The following is an 18,546-nucleotide window of genomic DNA, read 5'->3' as shown; positions in this document are numbered from 1 at the left end:
ACATGGCATGCGTTTATCTAAATTCATAGCGAAGAGGCATATATATAGCCAGATGTCAGATCGGATTTCATTCATTCAACAAATAAACGTTTTCTGCGGAGGTAGTGGTGTCAGCTTTGAGGACATCTTCGCCGACCGAGAAGAGAAGAACACATTTTTCTGTGATAACTCTCCACAGATGAAAGAGGTGCTGTTACAGCTGCCGGTGATGGTGTGAGATGGTAACAATGAACTTGACGAGTTATTAGGAAGATTTGCTGAGACATCCTCTAAAGTTATTTACGTTAGATTCTCTGAAGTTCCTGCCCATATCCACACTGTTGACGAGAGCTTAGCGCGATCGATGTGCCAGGAGAAGTAACAGCAAGTCTGTGCCTCGAGTGGAAACTATAATGTTGTCGACATACCCGCTATGACTGACTGCATAACGAACAAACTTCTTATCAGCCACCTCTTGGTTGGATCTCAAAAAGGCTACATCTAGGCCAGAATCTGAGCAGAATCCACTTCGTATGAAAAACCACCAGATATATTACGATTGCAGAGTCAGTGCCTGCGAGATAAGTTCATCTGAGAGAATCCGTGTAAAGTCCGCTTTGTTGTCTCCTAGTGCCAAAAATGCTCGCCACTTCATCGGCCGCAACTGAACCTCTCTTACGTACTTCAATGACTCTGCTCACGTACAGGCCGCGCCGTGTTCTAGGAGCGTCGACTTCTTGTCGTTGCTTTTATGGAGTGCCTCCCATCGAGTAACACATGAATCCTCTGGTATCCAGGACCTTTCCGTAAAACAGTGTTTACGTAACATTTCGCAAACCCACCGAAAGCATTTGCATTTTTTGGTTTGCCAATAGCTGCCACCATAATTAGTATGCTGCCACCAGGGCGAAGCCATCGAAGAACAAACTGACTCTAGGCACTTGACCTTTTCTTCTGAGAACGTCTTCTAAAATTGACTTGTTTCACACTTCTGCGAGAAACAGTGGCACCGGCATTATACCTCAGATGCTACAATATGGCTTGCATGTTATCTCGCGCCTGCCTTCATACATCGTGACTAGACAACATAGAATACTCTGGTTTCCATGCAAATTTAAAGTCTTTCTCTTTTTGCGGCTAGTTGCAGCACTTTTAACTTCATAAAGGCTGGCAAATAGAGGTGGATTATTCTTGCGAACAGGGTCACGAAAGTTTGTCTTCCATCCCTTCTTCCCGTTCTCGTTCTTCCTCTCTGTCTGAAGATAGTAGCCTCTATTCCACGAATCGTTCAAGCTGAGTCTGTCCAATCGAAAGATCTTGTTTTATTTCTAGAGTCACGAGATCTTTCTTGACAATTTTTTGCAATGTCTCATTTGTCAGTGACAAGAACAACCCGGATTTTGTTGTGTGGAATGTACAGAATTCTCAGCTTCATTATCTTGCTTCTGTCTCTCCTTGCCACTCTCTTTGTGAATAAAAGCAGTCGTTATGGTGTATGTCAAACATCGCTGATGTTTGTGGAGCAATTCAATTACTACTTTTTATTAATACAAGAATCACATTCAGTTTTTAAACAAAATGTTAACACTATACCCGTGATAAAGTGAATTGATAAAGTCAATTCCCACAAGACGGCTTGATATTCATAGAAACGGTATAAAAACTATCAGAAAATTCTTAAAATCATTTTACAGTATACTAATAATGTTTTGAACGAACTTCCGGATGAATTATGCTTAAAATAGCTAAAGGAAAGAAAATTCCTTATTTGGACCATGACGTCATAATTAGATGCATCAAAACATCATCTTAACGCAAGAATTAAGCTTGGCAACATTGATTTTCGAAATCAGCGTACTCGATTTAGTAAAAATAGCAATGTTGCCAAAAATCAGACAAAAATGCCCGTGGGTGTCACATTTTGGACTCCTGGGCACCTGACTAATACGAGAGTTTCGGTAATAATTTTTACGCGGAAAGTGTCTAAACGAAAGAGATCACTGTAAAACTGACATTAAACTTATTTTTAGTCCTAAGTTAATTTTAGTTTTTAGTTTTAATCTTCGAGGTCTTTTTTAAAAACCAACTATGTGTGAAAAGGTTATTAAACAGACATCTAGTAACACCATTTACAGCAGTGTAAAAATATTTCGCTGCACCATACAATTTTCATAATTTCGATGGCATCGAAAATGGCGGAGGCTGACTAGGATCCTTTAAGCTTGTTGAGCGTGATTCTTTGATGCAGAAACTCAGCATCAGCATCACGAGTAGAACTTTATTATCGTAAGCTTTTTTATCGTAAGCAGAAGAATTTGGAAGTACTTTGAAAGTTGACGCAAAACTAAAACACCCTTTGTTGAGCTATGTCCCATTCATAATACTAGTTATAAGTGATCTTGGTACAAGAGACACATGCCATAAATGTAAAGAACGTAATCAAATTAGTAAGACTTTGAGGCCATTGACGCTTTTAGCAGTGCGGGGTTTTATATAGCGGTTTAAAAATTTGAAAAATTTAAAAGATTTGTAATACTCGCTGTGGCAAAGCTTGTCATTCAGTAACTTATTTTCGTGATTGGCAAAGTCAGATGCAGGATTTTGCAAAGTGCCTATTAGAGCAGTTTACAATTGAGTGTCGAAAATAATTCGCATTTGTTTTGGTTTTGCATTGCTATGCTTTGTGCTTGGTTTAAAAAACTCGCGCCACTTTCTCATTCAATTTAAAGTAAAATCAAAACCAACCGTGGCTCGTTCGCGCACGTTTTCCCGCGCTTTGTGCCGGTTACATGCATTTACTTCGAGTTGTGATTGGTTCACTGGATGTGTTTGGTTATTCAGCACTCAATTGAAAACCGGTTAAACACGTCAACGGTTCAGAATTTGTGTCAGCAAACTAACCAAGTAAAGTTGGTAATAGTGGACAAAATAATATGACTCAGCGACCAGACTCTCACATAAATAAATGACACTGCTTTATTTATTATAATGGCTTTAAGATTAATAATGACTTTAAAAATCCCCCTTTTTATCCAAGCACAGATATATTATAAACAATTAACCTGTTCAGTGGTATAATACTTGGTTTATTAAAAAAAGGGGGGAGCAATTCTAATTTTACATATTGTTTTTTCGCTGTACCGAATAATGTACTTTCGAAACAAATGTTTTGCGGCAGCTTAATAGGCCAAGTAATCTTTGGGTTAAATTACTCCCCTGTTTCATTTCTCGGTCTTGATTATTTACTGCAGTTCATTCTTTTTAAAGTTTTTAAAGTTCCATGTAAAATCCCATTCGGCGTTGCAAAAGAGAACCAAAAAATCGAAAAATATGTTAAACAAATACTAAATAAATCTGCAAGCAAAGTTATATCAATCCGAAAGTGAACGTTTTACAAAATAACCTTTTGTTTAACTATACTGCGCTACAGAAAAACGGAAATATAAATCTTAGAGCAATACAAATTTCTATTTTGCAATATTTGTTCGGGCCTGTATAAAATTTTCATGCCATTGAATGTTCATTGAAATGTTCTCTGACATGTTTCAAATTTCCGCCGATAGTTTCTTCTCGTACCTTAGAGTCCCGCTTGTTTTGATCGTATTTCCTCGTACCTTAGAGTCCCGCGTGTTTTGCAACTCTTCCATTTTGGCGCGAAACGTCTGGGGATCAACTCCACTGGGGATAGTCCCATAAACTCTATAAGCGGCCTCTTCGTATTCCCTCTTGTAACGCTCATACTCCTTGCTTTTTTGATAGTAGTACTCTAACATTTCTTCGGTAAGACGACAACCAGTTGACGTGCCGTTTTTCTCTTCAGGATTATCTTGAGGATCGACCTTCCCTTTGTTGCTTTCTTTCAACGAGGCTCTGGCACTTGACTTCTCTTGATCGCTGTTAATCGAAGAGTCAGCCATTGGTAAAAATTCGGCCAGTAGTTTTCGGCCAGCAAAAAGTGATGATTTCCTGGCGATAGCTTGTCAAAATAGCTAATGAGAGCTTTGGCTATCTGATTGGAACCAGTGTTGTAATAGTACCGTACAATCGCAACCGATGACGTCAGTGACGAATGTCAATGTCAAGACATCAAGATACCGCGCTTCTTCCATTTGCGTCACTTTTCTTTATGTCGCCGCTGAGGTTTTTTAATGTGAAATACGGTTTTGGAATATTCTCCTTTTCTTTCAATTTAGCAGAAATGAGAGGTGGATCCGTTTTTGGAAAATCTTTGTGAAAATGCACACATGAAGAGTTTGTGGTACTTTTGCCAAATAACATAATACTGACATCACAGGGTAACCGTTACATCACGTTTAATTACGTTTGACAAGTATTCTGTGGCCAGGTTAATTAACGTTTTTTTAACATAACTAGCGGCGTTTTTGTTCTCATGTTATTTTACGTAATAGAGTATTACGCCGGTAATTACACCCGCGTTCAGTGTTACGTACATAGCGCCTTGCTATCGACTTCCATCTTTTGATGTGCTAAATAAACAAGATGAATCGAAAATCCGCCAATCACAGCCCACTAGCATGACCCTGAACTTGTGGGCTCATTTTCATGAAACCAAAACCGGTATGCATCGGTTTTGATCGGCTCTTTTCAAACAGTTAGTTAAAAGACAGTGTCGAAAGATGGATGTAAAGAGATAGATATGCGCTAAAAGTGGGTGTAATACACAACTAAATAACTAGTGATCACAAAACCGAATTTTGATAATGATTTTGCCTAACTCTCATCAGAACAAATTGTGATTTTGTGTTTCCAATTAAATTACTCATTTAATATTGAATCAGTTAACTCTTGGGCAAAGAAATAATTTCTACCATTTAATTACAGATAGCTCCCTCGGCCTCAAAAAAACTAAATAACTCCACTTCCAATATGCAGGAATATGTGCGACTCTTTTAACAATACGCTTCCCCATAATTCGCCTTTGTGGATTTTTGTCCATTGCAGTCTTCATAAACTTCAACCACTCTTACAGATAAGATAAGATAAGATAAGATAAGAAACTTTATTTAAGTGTCAGAGCCTTATAGCCTGGAAAATAAAACCATACTAATTAGGGGACACTGCTAAAAACTAAAAGCTACACTAATACTAAATATAAATACAATAAAAATATATATAAGTCATATAAAAAATGTTATTATAATCTATGGTGTAAAAAATGTTAAAATCTTATAATAATGTTTTGACTTGAGAGGCACTAAGTGCAGCATAGGATGCATCCCTTACAGCCGCTGTCCATTAAGGGAGTTATATCTTTTTTGCGAATACGGTTTGTGAAAGCCTGCAGAGTCTTGGCTGATCTGTCAGCCGTAGAAAGTTTTCCCCATAGTTTGGGTCCTACATAACGCAAAGAGTGCTTTCCATAAGTAACAGTGTTGTATCTAGGAGTAGAAAAATCTGATTGTCTCAGGTTATACGTGGAATTATGCTCGTTAAATCGAGCTCGCTCGTTATTATGCTCTTTGGTTTTATTTCTAGTATTTTTGTTTCGCGTTTTGTTTTCTTGGTGCGAAAGCTAATTCTTCGTCCAAAACGCGCTCTGGAAATTGAACTGACGCGATATCGACCGCTGCAGCTGTTCCAGTTGATTATAGAGAGGATAATACTTGGTTGCGCATTGAACACGAGAAGAGAAATTTCATATCTCCAAGCAACCATGTATTATTTTGTTTATTTTACAAAGCTACTTATAACGAGGGTCATGGCGATTTTCCGAAGATTTTCAAAATGTTGTCCGAAGATCAAACGAAGTTTCCGGACATTTTCCGAACTTTTCCGAAAATGTCCGAAGATTGCTGAGGAAGATCCAAGGATGTTTCGACTTAATATTGACAAATTTTAATTTGATCCATTCAACATTGAAACATGGCAAACTAGTAAGCAAATGTATCGAAATCGATATCTTCAAATGTGAAAGATATCATATCTTATACAGTGTGAAGATATGATTTTTTTCAGCGAGATAAATCCTGGTAATTTATTCTAGTTTATATAATAAAAATCAATTTGTAGACTGCAAGCAGCGAAGCCGCGAACTGCGAGTTGCGAGTAGCGCGGGCGCCAGAAGAAGAACTCTTCTTTCGGCGCCCGCGCTACAACTCGCGGCTCGAGGTTTCGGCGGTCGTATTCTTTGCGTCACTATTTCATGTTCGTCTCCATGGATTTTAGATTAAAAAGGGACTGCTCGCCGCATTATCAATTTGTTTTAATCCTTAAGATGCTTGATGATCAATTTGGCTGTGCCTTGTTGATTATTTGCTCTAGAAAACTTGGGCTCGTTGGTCAATATGGTGACGCTAAAGGCTTTTGTTAATATTTTACCACTTTTTAAAGAAGTCTCTGAGACCGAAATATATATTCTCCTGACTGTTTCTTCGCATATACTTTAACGTCAGTTTTGAGAATTTACTTAATATCGATTATCTTATTTATCACCTGTCTCCCTGACAGTGCTATTGTTTTCGCTTTTCTTTTCAATTCATAAATTCAAATGAGTTTCAGCTGACTGCTTTGTTAACCAAACTATGCAACCTGCAGAAGCTCAACAAAGGTTTTGTCTTTTTTCTTTTCGTCTGTTTGTTTCCAGTTTTTCAAACCTGTTACACATAAGAAAGGCCTAAAAGCATTTAAATTGCATAACATGTGTCTGCTGTCGCCATCAATATTTTTAAGTCTGCAAAATAAGAGCCTCTCTGTGGATATTTCCGAAGAAATCGAAGACGCGAAGATCACCGCGGAAAAACGAAGATCTCAAGATTAAAGCGAAGATCTGAATTTGACCAAAGTTCGCGTGATCAAATTGAACACTCTGATATTAAGCTGTCAAAACTCATAAACACTACAGAAAATATCTGTTATTTCTGAATTTTGGCATTTCACCACATTTCACAGAAAAAACGAACGAAGATAAAACGAAGATCGGCTTAAAAAAAAAACTAGTAGGTAGTACTACCCAAAGAGAGGCTCAATCTGAAATGAATTCTTCAAAATATAATTTTTCTTCAGTTCGTTTTAAGCCTGCTCTACATAGGGAAGAGAGACAGAAAAAACTGCATAAAATGGCTGATATGTTGCAGAATACTGAAGCGATAACCATATGTTTCAAAGCCTAAGTGTAAATGTAAAATCTTGCGATTTTTTTTCGCTTAATTCCTTCTTTAATAAGAAGATTTTTATACCTCATCTACCTAAGAGAGATTATGAAGGCATTTAAATTGCGTAACCTCGCTGACATATTCATTACAGATATAATGTTTTCCAACCCTGCGAAACATATACAAAGTCTTGCGATTACAATTTAAAAAAATAATTATTTAAAGGAGTTCAGTTTATACCTTTTCTACGAGGGGAATACATTAAGGTATTTAACTTGCATACTAAACTTAAACTCGATGATATACAATTTACAGAAACGGAATCTATACAGACTTGTAAAAATGCAAAATCTTGTGATCACATCAGAGACAAGATCATTTAATCACAAAAATGCTTTCAGATCTTTGTACCTGTTTAAAAACAATATCATTATAATTGCACAACACGTGTTTACATGAAGCATTTTTTTTAAACCAACAAAACGAATAGAAATCGTCAATGAAAAATCAAGTTAACGATCACTTTCTGAGGGGAAAAATCCAACAAGAAATGACAGAATAATGTTTAAAATTCACCGAGGTAGTACAATTTGCTTTTCCTCCGAGCGGAGATCTTGTTAACAATGTTAAACCGTTGGAGAGAAACTTCCTTTAAACTACTTCACCACACAGCTGTCACAACTGGTTAAAACTCGCTTCGTGACGTCACGACCTCTGCTTTGTTCTTGTGCAGGAACCGGTAAAAACCCTGAAAAATCGATATTCGCCACAAACCTCGAACACAAATACCTCATTTATCACACGGTTACAAGCGAGAAGATCCTTGATTTTAAGCAAGCATGGAAAACTGGAGATATCTTGCTTTTCCTTGCCTTATTTTGCTATGCTGCCTAATAGAAGTGAACAGCGAGAAATCTGAAGATACAATCGACAAAACAAAATGGACTCCAAATCTGCGAGACCCAGTGAAGGTAAGCTGAAAATCTGAAATTCTTCAAGAATATCATTTTAGTATCTTCTACTGAGAAGCCGAGCGTAAATTTGCCCTAATGATGGACAATAAAAATTATAAGACAATTAACGCCCTCTTTTTGAGATTTCAAGCTAAAAGAGCAAATTGATAAACTTGAGCAACCACGTGCGTAACACGCTAAGGCACTTCCTTTTAATGGAAACGTATTTTGCCTGTTCTGAGGTCTTTTCCGAACAAGCGTGTTTGTTCGTATTGTTTTCAACACAATCATTTTCTCCACTGTATTTATCTCGTCATCGCCTAAATCAGATTTGTAACTGAAAAAATTCTGTCCAAGTCAACTTGATAGCAATCAGTGCGAATACAGCCGCCTCTCACGACTCTAGCCGCTTCGAGTGTTCACGAGACTCTCTGGCGAAAACCCTTAACAAAATTGGCAAGGATCGATGAGAGTCGTATGTATTTGCGGGCTGCAGCTTGATGGAAAAGCCTCCTTTACTTATACTTTCAGGAACTTCAAATTCTCCGGACTGTTGCTTAAAAAATGAATAGAACTAGTAATGGGAATCTGTGTTTTGATACTGCCACCTGTCAATTTAGTCTTGCTTCGTGAGTGAAATCACGTTCGTTCCTTATTGAAAGACGCAAACTCATTTTTAAATTCGCCCGATGAGATATAAAGAAAACAAATTTGGAAATAAAAACTTTTCACGCTGGTGTTTTAATTTTGTCCAACGTTTTGGCAAATACTATACAGTTTTTGGTCTGCGACTTCGATGTAAAGGAACGCGTCAAAATCACCACATTGTTAAAACTTCAGGCAGATTACAACCATTTTTTTATGTAAAGTATACAAAACATTTTATCTCGTACCACATGTACAGCAGTTATGGATTGACATGCTAACGTTTTTTTTCTTTTTCAGTTCCATTACTAGCCTGCGTTGCAGACCCGGGGGGGGGGGAAAGGCCCAAAACTGAAAAATGACACCCTCTTCAAGGGAAGAAGAAATGATCCGTGACGACGCAAATAACGGCTAACCGCGCACAGCAAAACACAAATCTTTATGAAATTAAAATCGCTTTACTAACACTTGAACGGATGCCTTTTTACGTTTAGCTGGGCGTTTTTTTAGCTGATAGAATTAAGGTATTCTATCTAAGGATCACACCGGGAACACATTGCCAAAAGGATCAAAAAAGATACCCTATTTAAGGACTGAGAACCTCAAAAACCATACCCTATGGGGCGGCACATACCTATATAGCCCATAAATGGGAGTACTCCCCCCCGGGGGGGTTGCAGAGCGTCTGCGACGCAGGCTCTTCCATTTGAAGAAGAACTTTGCTTGCAGTTCCATATTCATTTCTTAACCTTTCTTTCTTTTTTATTGAAGGTTGGTCACGAAGAGGAGGTGATGATATTTCCATTTCACAAGAGAAAAGTAAAGACCATCAGCATGAAACCGCCGATATTTGGTGAGGTTTATATGAGGATGCAGTAGGGGTAGACGGAATTTACGAAATTTAGATGAGCCCTTCTTGAGAATAAATAGCTTTACCTTTCATGTTATTTTTTAAAACATTTTTATATTTTTATTTATAACAAGACCACATCAGCTCTGTGCAATACTAACACTGCTTCTGAAGCGCACAAAGTGGTTTTAAGGCAAAAATTGCAAGACAAATAAACTGTGTTTACACTGAAAACAAATTACGAACAGTTTTCGTGACACACTCGATTTGTGATACGTAGCTATACCTTTTTGTATTCTTGATTGCTTCGCATACCACTTTCTCTCCCACAAGCGAAAAGCGAACAACTAGTGGTAAAGGTATTTGGAAATTATTTGTTAAGCACGAGATTGATTTGTTTTTAGCTGATAGCGGTAGTATTGCTTCGGGAGCAACAAACAGAATTTAAGTAAAAAAAACTCAACCGGTAGCAACCGCGAGAAAACATGCAACATGCTCCCAGCGCGGGAAAACGTGCATGAACTCACGGAAAACCCGCCCCACCTGATGACATTGATTGGCTACGACATGTTGCAAGAGTATTTTTTAACCGATCAGAAAACTCACGAAAGCCAACTGAAAGACACTGAAGACTTGCAATTGAAAAACCGCTCCAAACAAAAGTGGAAAAAGTAATTGTTATATGTTCTTCTTATTTTGAAGACAGTGCCTTCTTCCTTGGCCAGCTGAAAATTTACTTCATTTTCTTTGTCTTATTTTATTCAAGAGATTCCAAATTTTCTGACTGATGTGGAATGTGACCATTTGATCAGTTACGCCAAGCGCCTCGGTTTGGAGAAGAGTCCGTTACAGAAAGCTAACCAAACCATTGATGATGAAACATCGGAGAGGACTTTTAAAATCTGGGATAACAACAATGACGGATTTATAGAGCCTGTTGAGGTAGGTCTAAAAAGGGCTTGAGCATGCAGTAGACTACCGTTGGCCATGTTTCATGCGGTATCCCATTTTAGGGCTTACCATGTCATGTAAGGACAGTCGAAAGATGTCTAAAAATCAAATTAGCCAGTAGGAAAGAAACAGAAACACTCTTGAAATTGCGAACTAAATTATTCAAAAACAGAAAAAATGTGACAGATTTTTGGCACAATTACACGCAAGAAGATAAAACGTATATCTGCTCCATAATTAACTCACCATTAATGGTTTGACAGACACAACAGTACTAAAATATTGTTACAGTAACCTATTACTTTGAGATACTACCGACAGTGGGAACAAATTTCCAACCTGAACTTTTACAAGTTAGTTTAGTTTAATTAATATGGCTTTTTAAGTTTTCACAATCTTCTTTCGACATGCCGTACTGTCCAAATAATTCCTTTCTATCACTTAGAGTTCGTATGACTTCATAAATTAAGCGAACGTTATAGAATTTTAATTCGTTGTAAATCTTTCAGATTATGCATGTCCGTGGAAAGGAAGACCTATATTTCACTGAAGAAGATCTTCTTGAAATGTAAGGAAAATTAGTATGATTGCCTCCTCCTTAAATAATTTGTTTTTATAATAATCACTATTGATCACGTCCTCTGATTGGATGATGTGTTACTTTATATAGACGCAGCTTCAAAATGTGAAAAAGGTATATACTGAATAGAAATGTCTCATTTGGTTCCTAGGTTCAAAGAACTTGAAATGGACAAAGACAATAACGGTGAGTTTACACTTAGCAACCAACGGTGTGGAAAGGCTACACAAATTATTTTTATTCTATTTGCGAGTTGACGGTTCTAAATTTCATCTACTTTGCGCTGGGTAGTCGAGAATCCGTTCACACTCAATTGTAAATATTTTCAAGTTCATGATTTTTTCCACTCTTTTAAATCCAAAGACACAAACATACAAGACATGCAACTCATTAGAGTCACTGGCTCGCTCCCAAGCCAAGCGCTGCGCCGTTTGACAATCTATTCGTGTTGTAAACGAGAAATAAGGTGACCGGATCCCTTTCGGAAAAATTCTTATTGATAATGGCAATGAATATTGATTATTAAAGCTACAAGTTCACTGCTATTAGTAGTTTGCGGCGAGATTTGACAACCAGCTAGATTATGAAGTGTATATTTTGTACTTCCTTTTTTTTTAAAAAAAAAACCTATTTGAACTTGGCTTTTTTTTTTTTGCAATTCTTTCGTATTTTAGGAAAGATCGATTTTGAAGAATTCAGCAAAGTAACTGTTCCAGTCATTAAAGATTACTTTGACAAAGTGCGCAGGACAAAACCTCGACTGCGCAGTCGCAACAGCCGACAGGTTTGGATGTTCCACAACGATCCCAAGTATCCAATCCTCTCGGATTTTCATGGCAGGTAGGAGAATGGTACCGAGCAAAGAACAAAAACGTTTCTTACTATTTCAGCTGATCAGTAAGGCATTATCTAACGGTGTCATGTTCCATTTGTTCAAAAACAATTGCAACTTGTCACGCAATGGCGTTACGTGGCAAGTTGCCGCAAACATCGCAACGTTATCATCATTACGTGACAACTTGCTGAAACGATTGCAGATATAAGAACTAATTCCTCAGTGATTCCTACTCTCTGCAACCAATGCAACAAGCTTCGCACTAATAGAGCTTATTGATCATGACTGTGGTTTATCGCCATTCTACGAGATTTCCTCTTAAAAATTCCTTCCCTTTCTCCTTCTTTTCTTTTGCTAGATTGTCGCGTTTAAGTCATCTTCCAGAAGAATTTATTAACAAAACAGAACCTTTACAGGTATGTAACTGGTTTGATTGACAGCTCGCATAATGAATGGCCAAAATAAGCGAAGCACAAAGATAGTAAGTTAAATTGTACAGAAGGTTTACAACACGGTTCCTCGTACACAATTTGAGTTGAAAAAGCCACCAACGCGAAATTGTTGCCTAATACTCAAAAATGCAGAGGTGGAAGACACGGTGTCTAGCGCTTTAGACTCGGAATTGCGCGGTGTGAGTTTGGGAACTGGCCAGAGTCATTTTCTTGTGTTCTTCTGCAAGAAACTTTACTCTCACTGTGCCCCTCTGGAGTATTAATAGCTACCGGCGAACCGTTGGGGAAACCAACTGTAATAACCGCCGACCGGTTAGCTCAGTTGGTAGAGCGCCGGACTGCCGTGCGGGAGGTCTCGGGTTCGAGTCCCAGACCGGACCAACACTCAGGGTCTTAAAATAACTGAGGAGAATATGCTGCCTTTGCAATGACATCTGCAAATGGTTAGATATTCTAGTCTTCTCGGATAAGGACGATAAACCGTAGGCCCCGTCTCCTGCATCTTCAGTGTTATGGTCAACAGGGGACGTTAAAGAACCCACACACTTATCGAAAAGAGTAGGGCACGGAGTTCCCTGTGTTGTGGTCTATCTTTGCGCATTGTGTTGTATACTGTGAAATGCTCGGTTTCATTAGCATATACTTGCTAGAGCCCTAACACGGCTCATAATACCGAGGGTAAATAAAGTTTCAATTTCAGTTTCAATGATCTGCAAACTGCTGCTGAGAGGTAACATGGAGGAACTGATAGGGCCATCCAAACTGTAGTTATAAGGATCATAAAGACGACTTATCTATAGATGCTGGCGGTAAAAAACGTTTTTTATTTCGCCAGGTCGTCAAGTATGACGTTCATGGGCATTACCACTGTCATCACGACTCAGATGATCTTGAACAAGGCGTACCATGCTGCTCTTTCTCAGAAGATGAGGACTGTCGACTGTGCAGGTGAGAGTTTGACACGAAGGAAGAAGGAGGAGGGAGGGGTAAATTTTCCCCCTATTCCGTGATTCCCCAACAGTGATCTTTGCCCATTGTACTGTGTTACTGTGAAATGCTCGGAGATATTAGTTGTATAAGCTACTCTACAAATCCGAAGGGTAAATTAAAGTGATGTGTTATGTGACAACCGTTGCTCCTGGTACCACAGGCAGTCCAAGCTCATTATAAAAGGTTTCACATCGCCTAGCATTGAGAATATACAAGGTATTTATAGGGAAAGGCAACAGAAGTCACTTAAAAGCCTCATTAGCCATAAAAAAGTCCAGTAAACTTTTTAAAGAAAATTGAGTTATCGAGCCGATGTGTGCTAAGTCCGGAAAGGCCCCCAAGACAACAGGCATAAACACAACATGCTCAGTTTAGAGAAGAAGGAGAAGAAGAAGAAGAAGAAGAAGAAGAAGAAGAAGAAGAAGAAGAAGAAGAAGAAGAAGAAGAAGAAGAAGAAGAAGAAGAAGAAGAAGAAGAAGAAGAAGAAGAAGAAGAAGAAGAAGAAGAAGAAGAAGAAGAAGAAGAAGAAGAAGAAGAAGAAGAAGAAGAAGAAGAAGAAGAAGAAGAAGAAGAAGAAGAAGAAGAAGAAGAAGAAGAAGAAGAAGAAGAAGAAGAAGAAGAAGAAGAAGAAGAAGAAGAAGAAGAAGAAGAAGAAGAAGAAGAAGAAGAAGAAGAAGAAGAAGAAGAAGAAGAAGAAGAAGAAGAAGAAGAAGAAGAAGAAGAAGAAGAAGAAGAAGAAGAAGAAGAAGAAGAAGAAGAAGAAGAAGAAGAAGAAGAAGAAGAAGAAGAAGAAGAAGAAGAAGAAGAAGAAGAAGAAGAAGAAGAAGAAGAAGAAGAAGAAGAAGAAGAAGAAGAAGAAGAAGAAGAAGAAGAAGAAGAAGAAGAAGAAGAAGAAGAAGAAGAAGAAGAAGAAGAAGAAGAAGAAGAAGAAGAAGAAGAAGAAGAAGAAGAAGAAGAAGAAGAAGAAGAAGAAGAAGAAGAAGAAGAAGAAGAAGAAGAAGAAGAAGAAGAAGAAGAAGAAGAAGAAGAAGAAGAAGAAGAAGAAGAAGAAGAAGAAGAAGAAGAAGAAGAAGAAGAAGAAGAAGAAGAAGAAGAAGAAGAAGAAGAAGAAGAAGAAGAAGAAGAAGAAGAAGAAGAAGAAGAAGAAGAAGAAGAAGAAGAAGAAGAAGAAGAAGAAGAAGAAGAAGAAGAAGAAGAAGAAGAAGAAGAAGAAGAAGAAGAAGAAGAAGAAGAAGAAGAAGAAGAAGAAGAAGAAGAAGAAGAAGAAGAAGAAGAAGAAGAAGAAGAAGAAGAAGAAGAAGAAGAAGAAGAAGAAGAAGAAGAAGAAGAAGAAGAAGAAGAAGAAGAAGAAGAAGAAGAAGAAGAAGAAGAAGAAGAAGAAGAAGAAGAAGAAGAAGAAGAAGAAGAAGAAGAAGAAGAAGAAGAAGAAGAAGAAGAAGAAGAAGAAGAAGAAGAAGAAGAAGAAGAAGAAGAAGAAGAAGAAGAAGAAGAAGAAGAAGAAGAAGAAGAAGAAGAAGAAGAAGAAGAAGAAGAAGAAGAAGAAGAAGAAGAAGAAGAAGAAGAAGAAGAAGAAGAAGAAGAAGAAGAAGAAGAAGAAGAAGAAGAAGAAGAAGAAGAAGAAGAAGAAGAAGAAGAAGAAGAAGAAGAATGCGACTGATTCATACAGCTAGCACGACACAGCTTTCAACTCCGACACCTCACTACCGCCAGTCAGCGATCACTTAGGACTTCATGTTACTTAAGAGGAAATCCGCCTGGACTTCGAGTAGTTATTGGACAAAATTATGTACCAAAACTATTTACACCTTATTGCAAGCTTTTGTGTTACTGCTTCAAATATCTTATCGAAAGAAATCTTTTCTAACAACACCACACATCGAAAACACATTTTGAAGTTCCGCTGAATTCCACTGAATCGCTTAAAAGATGTAAGCTTTTGCCCATAGCTTGTGAACTTTAAATATCATTTTCTCAGACTCTGATAAGAAATTGTTGTACCAGAATTATTTTCACCTTATTGGAAACCTTTTTTGTTACTGCTTCAAATATCTTATCAAAAGAAACCTTTTCTAACAACACCACACATCGAAAACACATTTTGAAGTTCCGCTAAATTCCACTGAATCGCTTAAGACGAATTTACAAAATGGCTACACGTGAGATTTTGCCTATACCTTGTGAACTTTGAAATTCATTTTCTCAGACTCTGATAAGAAATTGTTGTTGGTGTTATTACGGATAATTACTTACATCTTTACCTTTTATTAAGGGTAGGAAATAACGCAATAGGATTTAAAGTATTCTGGAAATTGATTTTTGTCCAACTTTAATAAATATTACTCGACTTCCTAGTGGATTTCGTCTTAATACTACAATGTGTGCCCCTGTACTCGACCAGTGGATGTAACGTGATATAGGCGATTTTTTGTTTTCAAATATCGGCGACTGTAAGAATTCTCGAGGATTCGCTAATCGAAATGTTACGAACTCTACTTGTAAGCTAAAAGTATTAATTTGAAAATAAAAATTGACTTTCCGCAGCGTTTTGTATTCTAAGAGAGTGCGAAATCGGGTTAATGAAATGGCAAAAAGACGAAATCACTTAAAATCCCCTCGCGAATATAACGGTGATAAATCATGCAAAATACGTAAGCTGTAACTACCGACTGACACCAATCTTGTCGTTATATATACATTATTTTGTTTGTTTTACAGACTAGCTACAGTATTACTGTACCTAAACGAACCTGAAAAAGGCGGAGAGACTGCGTTTCCTGTGGCAGGCAACGAAACGTTTTCACAAGAGGTATGGACGACATTTAACGATATGTATTGTGTTCACACTTAGGCCCCGTCCACACTGACCCGGGTAAATTTGAAAACGCATCTTTTTTTCTCCGGTTAGGCCAACCGTCCACACTGAAACGGCGTTTTCGGTCACCGAAAACGGAGCTTTTCAAAAACGCTCACCAATGAGCGTTTGGACTTGGAGCGTGAAATAGTGTATTTTTATATTTTATTGTAAATAATTTTAGAGGGCCACTGGTTTGTTAGTATTTTTTATGTTATTTTAGTGCTACCCTCGTTAAATAAAGACTTTACTTTTACTTACTAATGAAGCGTATCGTTTTCAAATTTACCCGGGTTAATGTGGACGGGGCCTTAGTGCCCGAGCAACTGGTACCTGAGAAAAAAAAAACGTCCTGTTCACACACAGAAAACCAAGGTACCCAAGTACCATTAAGTGCATGAGTAACTCGGCCACGGGCAAGGTGCCGAAATTATGGCGAGGGTACTTGAAAAAAAAGTATGTTCACATTAGTGTCCAGTGAGAATCGTACTCGGGCACTGTGCCAAGGCACCAAGTGTGAACACAACCTAAGCTTCCTGTTCGTCCTTTGTTTAGGCTTGGGAGAAGGAAGATGGTTGGAAGTGCAATCTCGCTCAAAACTGCCACAAAAGCAATCTTGTCGTCAAACCAGAGAAAGGAAAGGCGATCATGTGGTACAATCACTTGCTGGACAAAAATACAGGTAAATGTGAAATATTTTTGCTTTCATTTTCGAAACAATCTACGTTTTCAATTGTTCAGTTACAAGTTTTCTTTAGATTGTAATTTCGAGTATGAATTTAGAAGCACTCATTTTTGTTGTAACCCTACAATTTTATATCTATCTGTCTATGTAATTAACACTTCCTTCATTCACTACCGACACTACACTTCTGTACCATGCGGCTTTGTTTATATCATTCAACATACCTAGTGCCTGTAGTTGCCTTTGTGCATTACATGAGAGCCACTTGATCCCCATTTTGCACAATTTATGTTCTATACACCTACATTTGGTACAAAAGATTATATGAGACTGGAAGATACGAGTGACCGGTCTGTATAAAGAAAGCACTCCGACCACACCTGGTTCAAACAGATCATAAATCCTCGAAATCCACATGCAGCTGTCTTAAATGCTAACCACATCATCCACTGATAACAGAGGTTCCTTCCTGTGTTGGTTGATTGGAGATTGCTTTGATTTTGGAAGAACAAGCAGCCATCGAGTGCATCACTTTCAAACGTTTCGACGCCATTTTGTTTTGGAAAACACGGCCAAGACTGGGTATTAGACAAAATGTACCAGCCAGGGGATGGGTAGATGTACAGAAAGACGCGCTTAGTTTTTGATAGAAACGCATTTTTTCACTGTTTCGCCACCAAACCCTTGAGGCTTTTAAGCCTTAAATCCAAAAAGCAAAGAGTTACTAAAGCCCAGTAAAAATTGAATTTGTCTGCTTTTGTCTATTTTTTAGCTCACATGTTTCAATATACGCAGAATTTGATTATTCCAGCTTGTTAAATAACGGCAAAGAAATGTAGAAAGATTTGTAACGCACGAACGCATGTGCAGAGCTATTGTACTACTCATTAATCTTTTGAAATTTTAATTTTTCTGACTGCTGCGTGCCTGCGGCTAATCCGACTGGAAACCTCCACCTTTTTTGTGCGATTTCTAATATGTTTAGATTTTTAAGTTTAAAAAAAAAAACATACCCCTAATCCATGCATTTGAAAATGTTTTGCAGGCTGGCTTGGTGAGCTGAACCAACTGTCTCAACATGGCGGCTGTGATGTATTGGAAGGAACAAAATGGGTTGCGAACCTGTGGCTGACTTTGGTTGGAGAACCCGGGACAGGAGATGCTTTTAAGGGCTGGATTGATTACGGGAAAGACGAAACGAAATACGAGCTGGGCACCAACTGGAAAGGAGAGGCGATAAAAACAGGCGAGGGTGCAAAGGAAAGCGAAGTGAAACAGGAAGGAACTGAAGAGGAGAAAAGTGGGATGGAGAAAGATGAAGAAACGAAAGAACAGAAAGAAAAAGTGATCAAGGAGGCCAAAGAAAATGGAGATGGTTCATATGATGTAAAGCTTGAACTCTAATAATAATTAATATCAATTTCTCCTGCACTTTAAGAAATAAACGGAGATCAGTGAGGAAAATTTGTAAGTTGCCACTAGGAGATTTAAAGAAGGTTACCTCTGTCAACCATTTTATAATTGTGTCATTATTGCGTTTTGTTGTTAGATAGTACTGCTGTTTTTAAATAAATTCTTGCTGTTGTTTGATTCTTAAAGCAGTTTTGATTGTGTGTCGAGAACACTTCCTAACTTTTTTGTGAGTATCTTGTTTCCTACTTGA

General features: G+C 37.9%; 1 protein-coding gene and 1 non-coding gene across 2 annotated transcripts; both read left to right on the top strand.

Annotated features, from left to right (window-relative positions):
• Nucleotides 1–7,824: 7,824 nt before the first annotated feature.
• On the top strand, nucleotides 7,825–18,473 carry LOC144638188 (transmembrane prolyl 4-hydroxylase-like). Its single transcript, XM_078497387.1, has 11 exons — nucleotides 7,825–8,062; nucleotides 9,461–9,542; nucleotides 10,306–10,481; nucleotides 11,000–11,058; nucleotides 11,222–11,256; nucleotides 11,745–11,910; nucleotides 12,264–12,321; nucleotides 13,193–13,305; nucleotides 16,063–16,153; nucleotides 16,754–16,880; nucleotides 17,929–18,473. The coding sequence occupies exons 1-11, from the start codon at nucleotides 7,931–7,933 to the stop codon at nucleotides 18,285–18,287; spliced, it is 1,398 nt and encodes a 465-aa protein (XP_078353513.1). The 5' UTR covers nucleotides 7,825–7,930; the 3' UTR covers nucleotides 18,288–18,473.
• Trnag-gcc (transfer RNA glycine (anticodon GCC)) lies at nucleotides 12,665–12,738 on the top strand. Its single transcript has one exon. It is a non-coding gene; the product is annotated as a tRNA-Gly (tRNA).
• Nucleotides 18,474–18,546: the final 73 nt, after the last annotated feature.

This window comes from Oculina patagonica, chromosome 14 (assembly GCF_052425735.1).
Source record: "Oculina patagonica isolate OP01 chromosome 14, crgOcupat, whole genome shotgun sequence".
NCBI lineage: Eukaryota > Metazoa > Cnidaria > Anthozoa > Scleractinia > Oculinidae > Oculina > Oculina patagonica.
Note: the sequence above shows the minus strand (reverse complement) of the source record. Positions and strands in the feature narration are given on the sequence as shown.